The 12,745-nt window shown below is 36.5% G+C and overlaps 2 protein-coding genes across 7 annotated transcripts in view; both read left to right on the top strand.

Moving 5' to 3' along the window:
• The window catches only part of LOC128676095 (lachesin-like), a 260,345-nt gene that overhangs the window by 218,109 nt on the left and 29,491 nt on the right, over positions 1 to 12,745 (top strand). For all 4 annotated transcript variants that reach the window (XM_053756040.1, XM_053756039.2, XM_053756038.1 and 1 more), the window contains one exon: positions 1,120 to 1,210. In XM_053756040.1, the coding sequence (XP_053612015.1) occupies positions 1,141 to 1,210 (70 nt within the window). In that variant the 5' untranslated portion in view covers positions 1,120 to 1,140. The remainder of the gene's footprint in view (positions 1 to 1,119; positions 1,211 to 12,745) is intronic.
• LOC128676091 (uncharacterized protein K02A2.6-like) lies at positions 1,227 to 7,281 on the top strand. Of its 3 annotated transcripts, none has more exons than XM_053756032.2 (2): positions 1,227 to 3,740; positions 5,003 to 7,281. In XM_053756032.2, exon 2 carries the CDS (start codon positions 5,014 to 5,016, stop codon positions 7,180 to 7,182), a length of 2,169 nt encoding a protein of 722 aa, XP_053612007.1. In that variant the 5' UTR covers positions 1,227 to 3,740; positions 5,003 to 5,013; the 3' UTR covers positions 7,183 to 7,281. The 3 variants fall into 3 exon arrangements, with proteins under 3 accessions (XP_053612007.1, XP_053612006.1, XP_053612008.1); XM_053756031.2 differs by having other exon boundaries at positions 1,227 to 3,817; XM_053756033.2 differs by having other exon boundaries at positions 1,228 to 6,489; positions 7,165 to 7,281.

The raw sequence follows: 12,745 nt of genomic DNA, 5'->3' as shown, positions 1-12,745 counted from the left end.
TCATGTGTTCATGAAATTATTGAGATACTCGTAAGCCTGCTCCTTCAATTTACATTCCAACGTCTCGCATAGATTTCCCGAATTTGTAAATTCTGTTATTCAACGGCACAATTTTTGTTTTGATGTCCACATTTTGTCATTGCATTGCTCGCATAAGTCGACATTTTATTTGAATGTACAAAGTTTATGTCTCAATTTGTCAAGATGAAATTCTGCCAGTATTGTTAAATGAGCTAGAGGTTCGACGTGCGTGACATTGGATCCCGGTGAAATGATAAATTTGTCTAGAGAAAATATACTATTTCTGTTTTAATATTAAATTACTAGAAAATATTTATTAACTTATTAGAATAGTATTTCCTAACTTTACTCAAATTGTAATATAGGTAAATCTCAACAAACAAAAACAGAGCTAAAGTTACAGAATAAACTTATGCCTACAAGTTCATTCCATAACTTTAAGTGGATTCTCTGAAGTGAGAGAATACCTACACTCTGCTAATTTCTGAGAAAAATATTATTTATAATTTAAGTCTCTCGTTTTATCAATTATTAATCCAATGATATATTGTTTATTTCAAACAATAATAGCCTGGCTGGGGAACTATATATTATATGGGAAATATATAAGTATATTCCAGCTGCATAAAAACAAAATCAATCAATGGAAGTTTATTGTAGAATCACAATTCCACCAATTAGTCGTCAGTGTTCGTGACTCTGGTTAGTTTGCCTCTTCAGGAAAAATACTGTATTTGTATACCATAATAAGTTCTTTTACAAAAAAAAAAAGATTTTTGAAACAGACTTTTATTGTCATTAGAAAAATCTAATTGCATTCAACGCGCGACAATAAAATATCGTAATATCAGTGCCGAAACCGTTGAGGAGATTCCTCGTGGGAGTTGATGTTTGGTGCACTATCAGGTCATGCATGTTGTAATTATCCAACCAATCCAAATGTATATATAAGATTTCAGACCAATCGGTAGAACATTTATCCTGAAAAATTAAGTTGCAAGTTTCCACACTAACAAATATGGTATCAACCCTCATACTTACATTACATAGCAAGTTAAATAAAAAGGTTACATTGGGTTGTCTGTCTGTTGGTTCCAGATCGTGGCGGCTCGGCGCACGATGTGCGCGTGTCCGTGGCGGCTGCATGCCTTCACCGCCGCGCTCGTGCTCGCCGCGCATCTCATCAAAGGTGGGCGACTCTATTATATAATATTACCAACCACCTCCATTTATTAAATAAAGATGCAAATAATATCACTGATCACTTCTACAATAAATTGGAATGGATATACATTATCTTTTACACTGCAGCTATTTGTACTAATGTGCATGGCAGCACAGAATTATTGCGTTTGAAGCTCAATGAGGACGCCGGTTTTCTCTTTCCTTCACTCATGTTCCGAACATTTCCTTGAAACCAAATGTTTATGGGACCAGCAGGAATAGCTGTTATTCCGTATAGTAACAACTAGCAGATTTTATCTATTTCGAAGCAAACCAAACTCCAGCGGCTTTAGTGCTCCATTTTGCCGCAACGTTTTTCTCTGTTATTTTACATAGTTTTTATTTGCTACATGCGTTCTACATTAATGTGCGTCGACATATGCGACGTATGCGTTGTACCTTGATGAGCGGCGACGTATGCGTATGCGTATGACGTTCTATACGTTTACGTTCTTTCTAGACATCAACGCAACGGATGAAGACGAAGCTGTCGGGCCTGACCCGTAATGCTGTATTACGTCTAAATACTGTATCTGATCATCGAGGTTGCATGATGTTGCTGGATCGACTGCAACTTCGACAAGTTTGAGCTTTATTGCCATTTGTGCATTGTAAATGTTATCGATATTGCATCAATAACTTGGCCTTCGAAATAAAAATAAAGCGATATCTGGATATTGTACGATTTACAATACGAATCACTACCATGCACCAACCTCCTCATCCCTTTCCATCGCGACGAGCTATTTATCTTGGCGTTGTCATTTGCTCCAACTATTTCCAAGACATTGGATAGAATATATCTGAAGTTCACAGAAACATACGGAATACGGATACGTAGCATGTATTTTTCAAGAAGTCGTATCAAATCAAAAAGATATCAATTTTCTTCAAATAACAAATCCTAGCTTCCTCAAGTATGAGATGTATAGAAAGATATTTATGTGACTTGCCCCAGTGAACGGAAAACAAGAATGGGAAGGGCGCAGAAAATGTTTTACGGACCTTTTCCCTGAAAGTTCGTCAGCAGAAAACTCCATTACGTATCAAAAATACACTAACTCACGTCCCGGCGCAGTTTGTTCGCGTCACAGTGACTGGTCTGGCGACGCGCTTATCTGATCGGAACTTACAAACTCTCTTGGAAATTTTGAACCCTGTGACATTTTCAGGTTCTGGAAGTCAAAAAGTTTTTTGTTTATATGTAATTATTAGTAATTAATTGACTATACATTTGGTACGTATGATTGCCCTGTTTGGTATTTAAGCTCCTTATTTGTATTGGTTCCTTTATCTTGTAACATTTTATATTCTTATAGGTCAATAAGCAATACTCAGCTAAAGCTAGCTTTATTTTGATCGATTTTATATTGTACTGGCCTTTGCTCGACTTGACCCGTGTTTTTATTTCAGAATTGTTCGTTCTTATTACTGTTTCGGGTTATCGCGATGAAACCTATCTGATTTAAGTTAGACCATCCACTATACAACTGTGAAAACTGGATCAGTAGTTTTTGTTTGATACGCAAATATATATATACAAACAGCCAAAAATTTAAAAACTTGATGAAATTGTTTTACCACCATTTTTTCTCCTATGTACAGACATTGTCCACTTACATTTGTATTGTATGTATAGTTTGTCATATATGTACGTAATAGTATGATAATATTTCACAAGTACTGTACTGTCGTGCGAACTAGCCATTGGCCGGGCCGCATCGGGCGGGCCCTGATATTGTTTTAGGAAGCGTATAATTTATCGCCGACTATTTTCCTTGCAAAGATGTCTCTTATTTTAAATTCAGACGTTTCCTGTGCATTTACCTTTATACTTTTCATTTTAGCACAGGTTTGGAAATAAAATATTTCTCTTTGTGCTAAAAAACACTTCAAGAAAAGGTACCTAAGTACCTATATGTACTTATTTCGAAACGTGATCTCGAAAAGCTTAATCATTTAAAGCGAAATTAATTCCAATATTACTATTTTGCGTAATATTAATTTCATAACAACAAATACTATCTAGAATCAAACTAATCAGATACAGGTAAGGTGAAGGCAGGGCAAGCTGCTGATCCGATTACAGACCACGCCCGGTGGTGACGTCTCGCTCAGTACAGATTTACTAACACCGTAATTACAGCTCAGTGGTCGCCGCTTTAGCGATTCATGTTGTAACGAGCGCGCGATGTCTCAACACTATCACTGAAGCAAGAGATCTAAAATCTATCGTCTAATTCGGTTTTAATGGACTTTTCACAAAAATACTGTTTAGTTTTACTTACATTTTTTGATCTAAAAACAGATTAACTAGAAAAGCCACAATTTATTGAACTTTATGTACGCATTAAGTTTGAAAGATCGGATCAGAGCGCGATAACAAAAAGTGTGGAATAAAAAAGGAATTTCATTTGAATACTGTAGTGTACGCGCGCATGCGTCAGGCACGTCATTCGGCCATTGACTGGATCCGAGTGTGCGTCGGTTGCATGGTGTGTACCTACATATTACGTGGTAATAAAACTTATTTTATTAATCCCTGAACCCTATATATGGCGACGAGTCAAAAGTGAGTACAACTAGTTTATTATCAAAAGGGCAAGGGAGAAACTGCAAATAACAAAATATAACGTTTACGCTTTGTCGTCTAGCGAATATTAGCGGCCATTTTGTTAAAACAAACAGCTAAAACAATAATACTACTTATTAGGTATATTTGACGCAAAACATTTCTTAAATGGCTGCATATAATAGCTTTGTTGCTTTTATTAATATGCTAACAATGCATGTTTTATTGTTTTAAATACCTAAGTGCTTTGACTAGTGAAATTAAATTTATCATAAGTTGGTAAATAGATGGCTCGACAGAAATGTGAACAAATACCTTCGCTTGTTGTAAAATTGATACCTATTTGCAAATAAAAAGGCAATACAATAAATACTTTGAAGATATGTGTGTGAATATGTACTTATAAGTAGTTATGAATTAAACAAAGGGAGGATATATTATTCCTCCGACTATTTATGAATATGAATATTTGTTTTGTACCTACTAGTACTAGGTGCCTACATTCTTGTTGTTTTAATTGTTGTTAAATTTATAGCGTAGTTTAAAGAGACTCAATAATATTATAAAATCAGGTTATTATACACATAAAAATGGTTACAATACATTTGGATGGTTTAGGTACAATTAAAAAAAAATTACATGAATTCTCTTAATGACTTAAAAAGTTGTTTTTTTTCACATTTCATTGAAATTCAGTCATTACATTAATACAAAGTTTCGATACGCATATCTTACTTACGTAGTGTAAAAAGGTAAAAAAAAAAAAAAATTCCATGTAAAAAAAAAAGGGCATTGCCCTATGAAAGGAAAAGCCACGTTCCAATTGAATGGCCACGTACACAAAAACGATATGGCCATGCAATAAAAAATTAAAAAAGGCCATGCTGCACAATAAATGGCCACGCAATAATAAAAAAAAAAAAACGGCCACGCAATAAAATAAAAATGGCCACGCAATAAAAATAAAAAAACAATGGCCACGCAAAAAAAAAAAACCACAATGGCCACGCAATAAAAATAAAAAAAAAAAAAAACCTACAATGGCCACGCATACAAAATACGGTATGGCTACGCAATAAAAAAAAAGGGCCATGCCACACAAAAAAAATAAATGGCTAAAAAAAAATAATCGCACGAAAGATGTGACGACCATTTAAATGATCGAGTGTCACTTTCATCTTTCAGGTAGCCTCAAAATGACTCAAAGTACCTCAACACTATCATTGCCAAATCTAGATAATTTCGACTGCAATGGCGATCCGGCATCAGTTGGGTTACGTTGGCAAAAATGGAAAAGAGCTCTTGAAATTTACTTTTTGGCTGCTAATATTGAGAAACCAGGAAAAAAACGAGCAACACTTCTTCATATTGGAGGATTATCACTTCAAGAGGTTTACTATAATCTTCCTGGTGCACACGTTGATGACAAGACTGACGTCGATGTTTATGCAATAGCCATTGATAAGCTAAATTCATATTTCGCTCCAAAACAAAGCCGAATTTATGAGAGATACATATTTCGGCTGATGAAACAAGAAGAAAACGAAAATTTTGAGAGATTCTTATTAAAGCTACGGGAACAAGCTGAAAAATGTCAGTTCAAAGACAAAGACGAACATTTGATCGATCAAATCACAGAAAAGTGTAGATCAATGGAGTTAAGGAAGAAGATATTAGAAATTGGAGACTCTGTAACGTTAGACCAAGTAATTTCAAAAGCCAATGCATTAGAAGTGGTAGCTAGACAATTGGATCAATTTAAAAATATAGAAAATCCTCAGTCTGATAAAGTAGAAGTTAACAAGATCATCGCAAAGAAAGTAAATAGTAAACTGTCTTATGGAACACGATCTTCAGACTCGGACTGCTCCAGATGTGGCAGTAAGAGGCACTCATCTAATGATACGAATTGCCCTGCAAAAGACAAACGATGCCTAAAGTGTGGATTCATAGGCCACTACAAAGAACAATGTAGGACTGCGAAGAAGCGACGTTTTACAAACAATAAGTCAGAAACGGTAACCAAAAAACCTAAATTGGATTCGAAGAAAGTGGACGGGCGTTCTGAAATTGACTATATTTTTCACTTGGATGAGGACGAAACTATTCAGTGTACAATAGGTGGAATATGCGTAGCAATGTTGATAGATTCTGGCAGCAAATGTAATGTAATTACCGATAAAACCTGGCAATACCTCAAAAATAACAAGGTTCAAGTATCTAATATGAATAAGAAACCAGACAAAATACTAGTACCTTATGGCAGTAAAGATCCATTGGAAATAATAGGTGCATTTGACGCGAACATTTCGACCAACAGTAAATGCATAACTTCTACTTTGTATGTTATTAAAAATGGCACACGCGATTTATTAGGAAAATCTACTGCCATACAACTAGGAGTTCTCCGAATTGGTCTTCAAATTAACGCTGTTCAGGCCAATTTGACTTCGGAAGTAGTCTTCCCAAAGTTCAAAGGGGTAACTGTCCAGATTCCGATTGATAAAAATATAAAACCTGTCATCCAGCCGTATAGAAGAGTTCCAATTCCGTTGGAAGAGAGAGTTGACAAAAAATTGCAAGAACTAAAAGATGCTGACATCATCGAAGAAGTAAATGAACCAACTAAGTGGGTGTCTCCAATGGTCCCTGTACTCAAAGAGAATGGTGAGGTAAGGATTTGCGTTGATATGAGACGAGCGAATGAAGCCATAATTAGAGAAAACCACCCGCTCCCGACTATGAACCAACTATTACCGAATTTTCGCAAGGCACAATACTTTTCGAAACTTGACATAAAAAATGCTTTTCACCAACTAGAAATTGAAGACGACTGTAGATATATTACGACGTTCAGTACTAGCAAGGGTTTATTTAGGTATAAGAGGTTGATGTTTGGCATATCGTGTGCCCCAGAGATGTTTCAGAAAATCTTAGAAAAGTTATTGCTCGGTTGTGACGGTACCTTTAATTTTATAGATGACATAATTATCTATGGTTCAACAGAACTAGAACATGATCAAAGGTTACGCAAGGTGTTGCAAGTCCTAAAAGATAAAGACGTTCTATTAAATGAAAATAAATGTATTTTTAAAACGCAAAAAATTGAATTTCTCGGTCACGAACTTTCAGCTAACGGAGTTAAACCCCTCAAAAAATATTTAACAGCTATCCAATCTAGTAGAGAACCAAATACTACCGCAGAGATTCAAAGTTTCCTTGGGTTAGTTAACTTTGTAGGAAAATGGATACCTAATTTAGCAACCCTTACGGAACCTTTACGAGCATTATTGCGACTGGGATTAGGAAAGAACGCAAACATAGAAAGACATTGGACATCTGAGCAGGCTATCCGGCAACGCTGACTTGCGACAACGGGAGTCAGTTTTCGAGCGAAGAATTTAAAAATTACTGTATAGAATGTGGCATTATTATCTATAACACAATTCCATATTGGCCACAAATGAATGGAGAAGTCGAAAGGCAAAATAGAGATGTTTTGAAAAGACTCAAGATAAGCCAGGCAGAGGAAAAGAATTGGAAGGAAGAAATTTTTAGATATTTAATGATGTATAATAGTACCCCACATTCAGTTACAGGAAAATCACCTTCAGAATTATTTTTTAAACGTCAATTCCGTGACAAAATTCCTACTGCACCTGATATAGAATATAGGACAAGAGATACAGAAATTAGAGATAGAGATGCAGAAATGAAGGAAAAAGGGAAAGATTACAGCGATAGGAAAAGAAAAGCCGCAGAGAATAGTTTAGAAATTGGTGAGAAAGTTTTGGTAAAAAATATAATAAAAGAAAATAAATTAACTACAAATTTCAGCCCAGTCGAGCACTGTGTTACTAATGTCAATGGTGGCGACGTTACGGTGAGGAACGAGGAAACCGGCAAAGAATACCGCCGTAACATCGTCCACTTAAAAAAAGTGAATGATACGTGGACTGTTGTGGATCAAAATAGTAATAATGAAGTTGTTAATAAATAGTTTGTAATCGCCATGTTTAAATAATTGTAATGCCTAATGATTATTTTAAAATATGGTTGTTCTATAATTTAATTTTGTTAACAATGTCGATTGTATGAACTTTAAGTTACATTTTAAAAAATAAATAAAGAAGGGATGTAGTGTACGCGCGCATGCGTCAGGCACGTCATTCGGCCATTGACTGGATCCGAGTGTACGTCGGTTGCATGGTGTGTACCTACATATTACGTGGTAATAAAACTTATTTTATTAATCCCTGAACCCTATAAATACGTAAAGAGAACAAATGAAAAGATGTTGAAGAAAGGCACTGATCTCCTAAAACCTAAACAGCTTCATTGTCTAAATTGAAAAATCGGCTACAATTTTTTATTTCGGTCGATGTTTGTAAAGCTACGATTTTTAAATAATCGTCACTATTTCACGTAGCAGAAAACAGTTTAAAATAATAACCGCACCTCACAACAACTTAGCGCTAAGTGACATAAATGAGTAGTTTGAGCGCCCGATCGTAGAGCTTGATCCATTTTTAATGTGTCGAGTCTCGGCGCTGATGGCGCTGCAGTCGGCGCAATTAGCGTGATTAAATCCGAAAGAGCGCGATACAAGTGCGGCGCATTGTTGTCTTTGTTGCGTTCATATCTGGCGGTGAAAACGTGATTACTTGTGATGACGTACCTCACATTTTTATCAAAACACTTTTTGTAAAACTCGGTACCTACCTTACAAGTTTCATTCTGATCTAGTTTTTTTTATCGAGTCGGAATAGCCATTTTTACTACAAAGTATGGCTACGCTGATAGTTATTAGTTGAACTAGTAATTGAATTGAATCCATCTTTAATAAAACCAAAAATGTATTTTTTAGAAATCCTTAATTCTAGGAAATTGAATGAATTTGTTAGGAAGCGGTATCGCGTCTGCGAAGACTCGCGATAGTGAGGCGAGAAAACACATATCGTTGTCATCCATCACCCTGACACCGCTGCCCGCTCTATAGACACTTGATCGCGGTATCCAGGACTGGGCTCTGATGGAAACGATACGTTTATTCAAAAGTTATACCTTCACATGTTTACACTTGTTTTGGTAATTTAGATGGAATGTTTTCATAGAATTTCTAGAAGTGGGCCGTCAGACCACACTCACATTAGGATTTTTGATATTGTTTTTCCAGATTTAAGGTTAGAATTTTATACACCTCGACCATTCATTCCATTTTGTGTAGCCCGCTTTAAGTTCAAGTAACTTAAGTTATTATATGTGTTGACCCTTATGCGGTCGTAGATATTTCAGTAAAATTGCAGCAAAAAAACGTCAAGTGAGCTTGAAATAAGTAATTTAATTTTTATATGCCAGTATTTGCATAAGAATCTCGACCCTGGATCTTCGGATCAGGGGTTGGTCTCAAACCACAAATGTGACGTGAATGGAGCGCAATCGCGGTCATCAATCTGCAAGCGGAAGCGAGGTAACGGGGAGCGAGCACGCGAGCTAAGGTGCGCGCATTATTTGTTTGCAACAGAAAGCGAGTTGCAACGTCTGTCCTTTATATGCTTAATCTTCTTTACGAAATGAGTATAGTATAAAAATAGTTCCATTGCATTAACTTTGCCAACAGTTTTACGTGTAAACGTGAAGTCTTAAATGCGTGCAATGATTTTACGACACTGAACAACGACACTAACAGAAAAGGGCAATTTTTTGGACAAAAATAAAATTTAAAAAAATTACGTTTCTGATAAAGGTCATATTTTATTAAAACCTACTTATTTTTATTGTTTTTTTATTTCATTATAAAATCACATTTGTGTAATTTTTTTTTTGCAAAGTTCATTAGACACGTTGTAAAGTATCTTTACTACACAAGTGTCACCAGAGTCGCATGAGCTGGTAGTCGCCGGCGCCGGCGACACGAAAACGTAACTTTTACACCAGCGCCGTTTGCATTGCAAAGCCGAATCTGAATATGCAAATAAGTGGCCGACTGCAGGTTGCGGGCGTCAGACAACGCTATCAAAGCAACTCAAATAAACTACTTTAGCAGATCACAAATGTAGCAAAATACATCCACTCTGCTTTGACATACTTTGCACGTAAAATTCACTTCATAAAATTCCTTCAATCATGTATGATGTACATTTCATTTTTAAGCTGCGTTATGGAAAACTTCACCTTTCCTTCAAATGTGAAACTCCTGGCGCATTAATATTTTACAGACAATTTCCTTGCCACGTACGTATTTGGAAAATGTGAATTATGATTCACATTCCATCCATTTTAATTTCATTGGCGTATGGTGAGAACGGACGTTCCTAGGTTATGCAATCTCCGTGGCCCAGTGTTATAGATGCCCTTATACAACTAGTCGTCCCATGATTTAAAAAAGATAACATGAATATAACATAAGATGTCCACTGGTCTTGCAGCTCACTCTATCTACAAATAATACTCATACTATGTAGTATTCCTGCCTCTAAAGCTGTGTATTTCTACTTCCCTACCTTTAATGCCTTATTATTTTCCGCTAAATCACATGCTCCCGCTATACACGGCCATTCTTCATTTATTTAGCGGAAGTTAACGGCAAATAAACAAGCCTTCTTTATTGCAGGTCATTATAGACAAGCGATACGTTGCTAATGCCCGGGCGGACTAATGTTATGTAAATTGTTAGAAAAATGGCCGCCGTCCGCTGAGTTACGGAGCGTTAGCATGTTAGCTGAATACTGCGGCCTCGCACGATATACTTATTCGCGTGCTTTAATTAAATCGCAGTTCACTCTACGGTATGTTGGAATGCCGAATTTGTGGAAATAGCCATGAAACTGGAAAGAAAAACCTGTTATCGACTTTTCTAGACGTTCTTGCAATAGCCTAAAATTACACCACTTTCCTCTTTTAAGCATCTTATTTCTGTTACGTTTCGTAACTGAGCAAAAGAAAGGGCTCTAACCTCATTAATTCTGGTTTTCCGTCCAGGTTTCAAATAAAACAAATTCGATTACCTCTCCTTCCTCCAAAAGGCTTATTTTTACCCAAGACGTGCGGTGGAGTAGATGCGGTGGCGCAGTGGATCGCGGTCTTTGTTCGCTCTCGCATTGTTTCTAATTAATCACGGCGCGAGTCGCCCGCGGCTTGCCCCCTCCCCTCTCCTCCCACGGCGCTGCCTCGCCCCGTCGCTCTCCGCTTGAGAGCCCACATCCGACCTAATGTTTTCCCAAGCTATACCAACTTATATAGGGCTGCATCTTAGGGTTTGTCCAAGGTTTACCGAAGTGAGCATTGAAGTATTCGTGAAATTGTCGATGTCGATTTGTTGTGTCGACTTCGGACCTCGTTTTATTAAATTGATTCAAAACAAAATGACACATTACATTAATAAAATTAAAGTTACTAAGTACTTGTCTAGTAAACTATTAATGGGCAGTTAATTTGATAAAAAAAATACTAATCAGATAATGTTGCGACTACTAAGCCTACCAAAACTAAATCATTGTGTTCAGAATAATTTTGTTTAATAACTAAATAGGTGTGAAAATAGGTACTCCCTGTAAATTTTACGTGATTGATAAGATAAACAAATATATTTACCCACTCACATGCAAACTTTCGCATTTATAATTTAGTAGGATGGTAAAACAAACCCTAAATATACAAATAATATTCTAATTAGAATCAAAAACCGTACACTAACAACAACATCATATTAGTATCGCGCCGTGATAAACCCGATTTTTAATTATTATTTTTGTTTAAATAGTTGAATAAAACGCCATTTTGTGCAAGCAAAAAACGTTATAAACCTGAGTCCGTCCAGAGGGAACCGTGTGTGTTGCCCTGCTCGGCGTCGCAGCCCGGAGCCGCGGTCAGGCGGGGCCGATGTCTTGCCTTTGATTTTCCACATAAACCCTCATTACATTGCACATCCACCGATTAGCTTATACTCCACATTGATTTTTTTCTTAGATTTGTGTTCAGCTTCATTTTAGTAAGTTCAAAAGTCAAGTCGGCAAGTGTTTTACTTAATCTCAAATACTAGAAAGAAGAGATATCAACATTAGTTGTCAGTTCTTTGCCAAATACATAAGATCGCCGCTTTTCAGAAGCCACATGCTTGACTTGTTCCTCTAGCGTCGCGCTCGGCGGACCGCGCGCACGCTCCGAACTGGGGGCGATGTGAACTCGCCGATATTATCCACTGCGGAAACCTGCTCGGAATACCTTACTTAGCTTACACAGACTTGTTTGTAACTGGACTCCGCAGATTTATTGCCATAGATGCCAATCGTAATATGTTTCAGTATACCTTTTGATCATGTAATTTTTTTGTCTGTATGTATAATCACGCTAATTTGCTAATTTCCGAAAGTACTAGACGAATTCGAATGAAACTCTTTTGTTATATAGCTATTAAGCCTGGACAAAATATAGGGTATAAACTATTTTGAAAACTGGAACACCTGATGGAGAATAATTATGGTCTAGCTAAACTATAGGAAATATAGAAATGACGCCCTAACAAAAGTTATTTACTCTGATGAGCATTTCCTGTTGAAGTATAAAATTCTAATTGAAGACGAGATTCGAAAGTGTACTTATCCCGCGTATTCCGCTTATTGCGACTTTATATGGCTTCAGGTCTTTTGAAGGAAAGACTCCCAATAAAGTATATAAAGAAATTTTTTAATCTCTCTCTCTCATAATTTTGACTCCTTACCAAAAATTGTTCGGCCACGCGAACGAAATCGTGGGCATCGGCTTGTTTAGAATATGACTTGAAAAAGTATAGAGTAGTATTTCAACCAGAGGGACATGATACAGGAACCGTGTTTATGCCCAGTAAATGTATATAAACGGATATACACAGATATACAAACACACATTATCATAAACGAGCTAATATACAATATTAATAACACTTTATAG

The sequence above is a fragment of the Plodia interpunctella genome, chromosome 15 (assembly GCF_027563975.2).
Source record: "Plodia interpunctella isolate USDA-ARS_2022_Savannah chromosome 15, ilPloInte3.2, whole genome shotgun sequence".
NCBI lineage: Eukaryota > Metazoa > Arthropoda > Insecta > Lepidoptera > Pyralidae > Plodia > Plodia interpunctella.
This window is presented reverse-complemented; position numbering and strand designations above follow the sequence as displayed.

What these genes read in the sequence shown, in the direction of transcription:
- LOC128676091 (XM_053756032.2), top strand. Translation starts at nt 5,014, where the DNA reads ATGACTCAAAGTACCTCAACACTATCATTGCCAAATCTAGATAATTTC.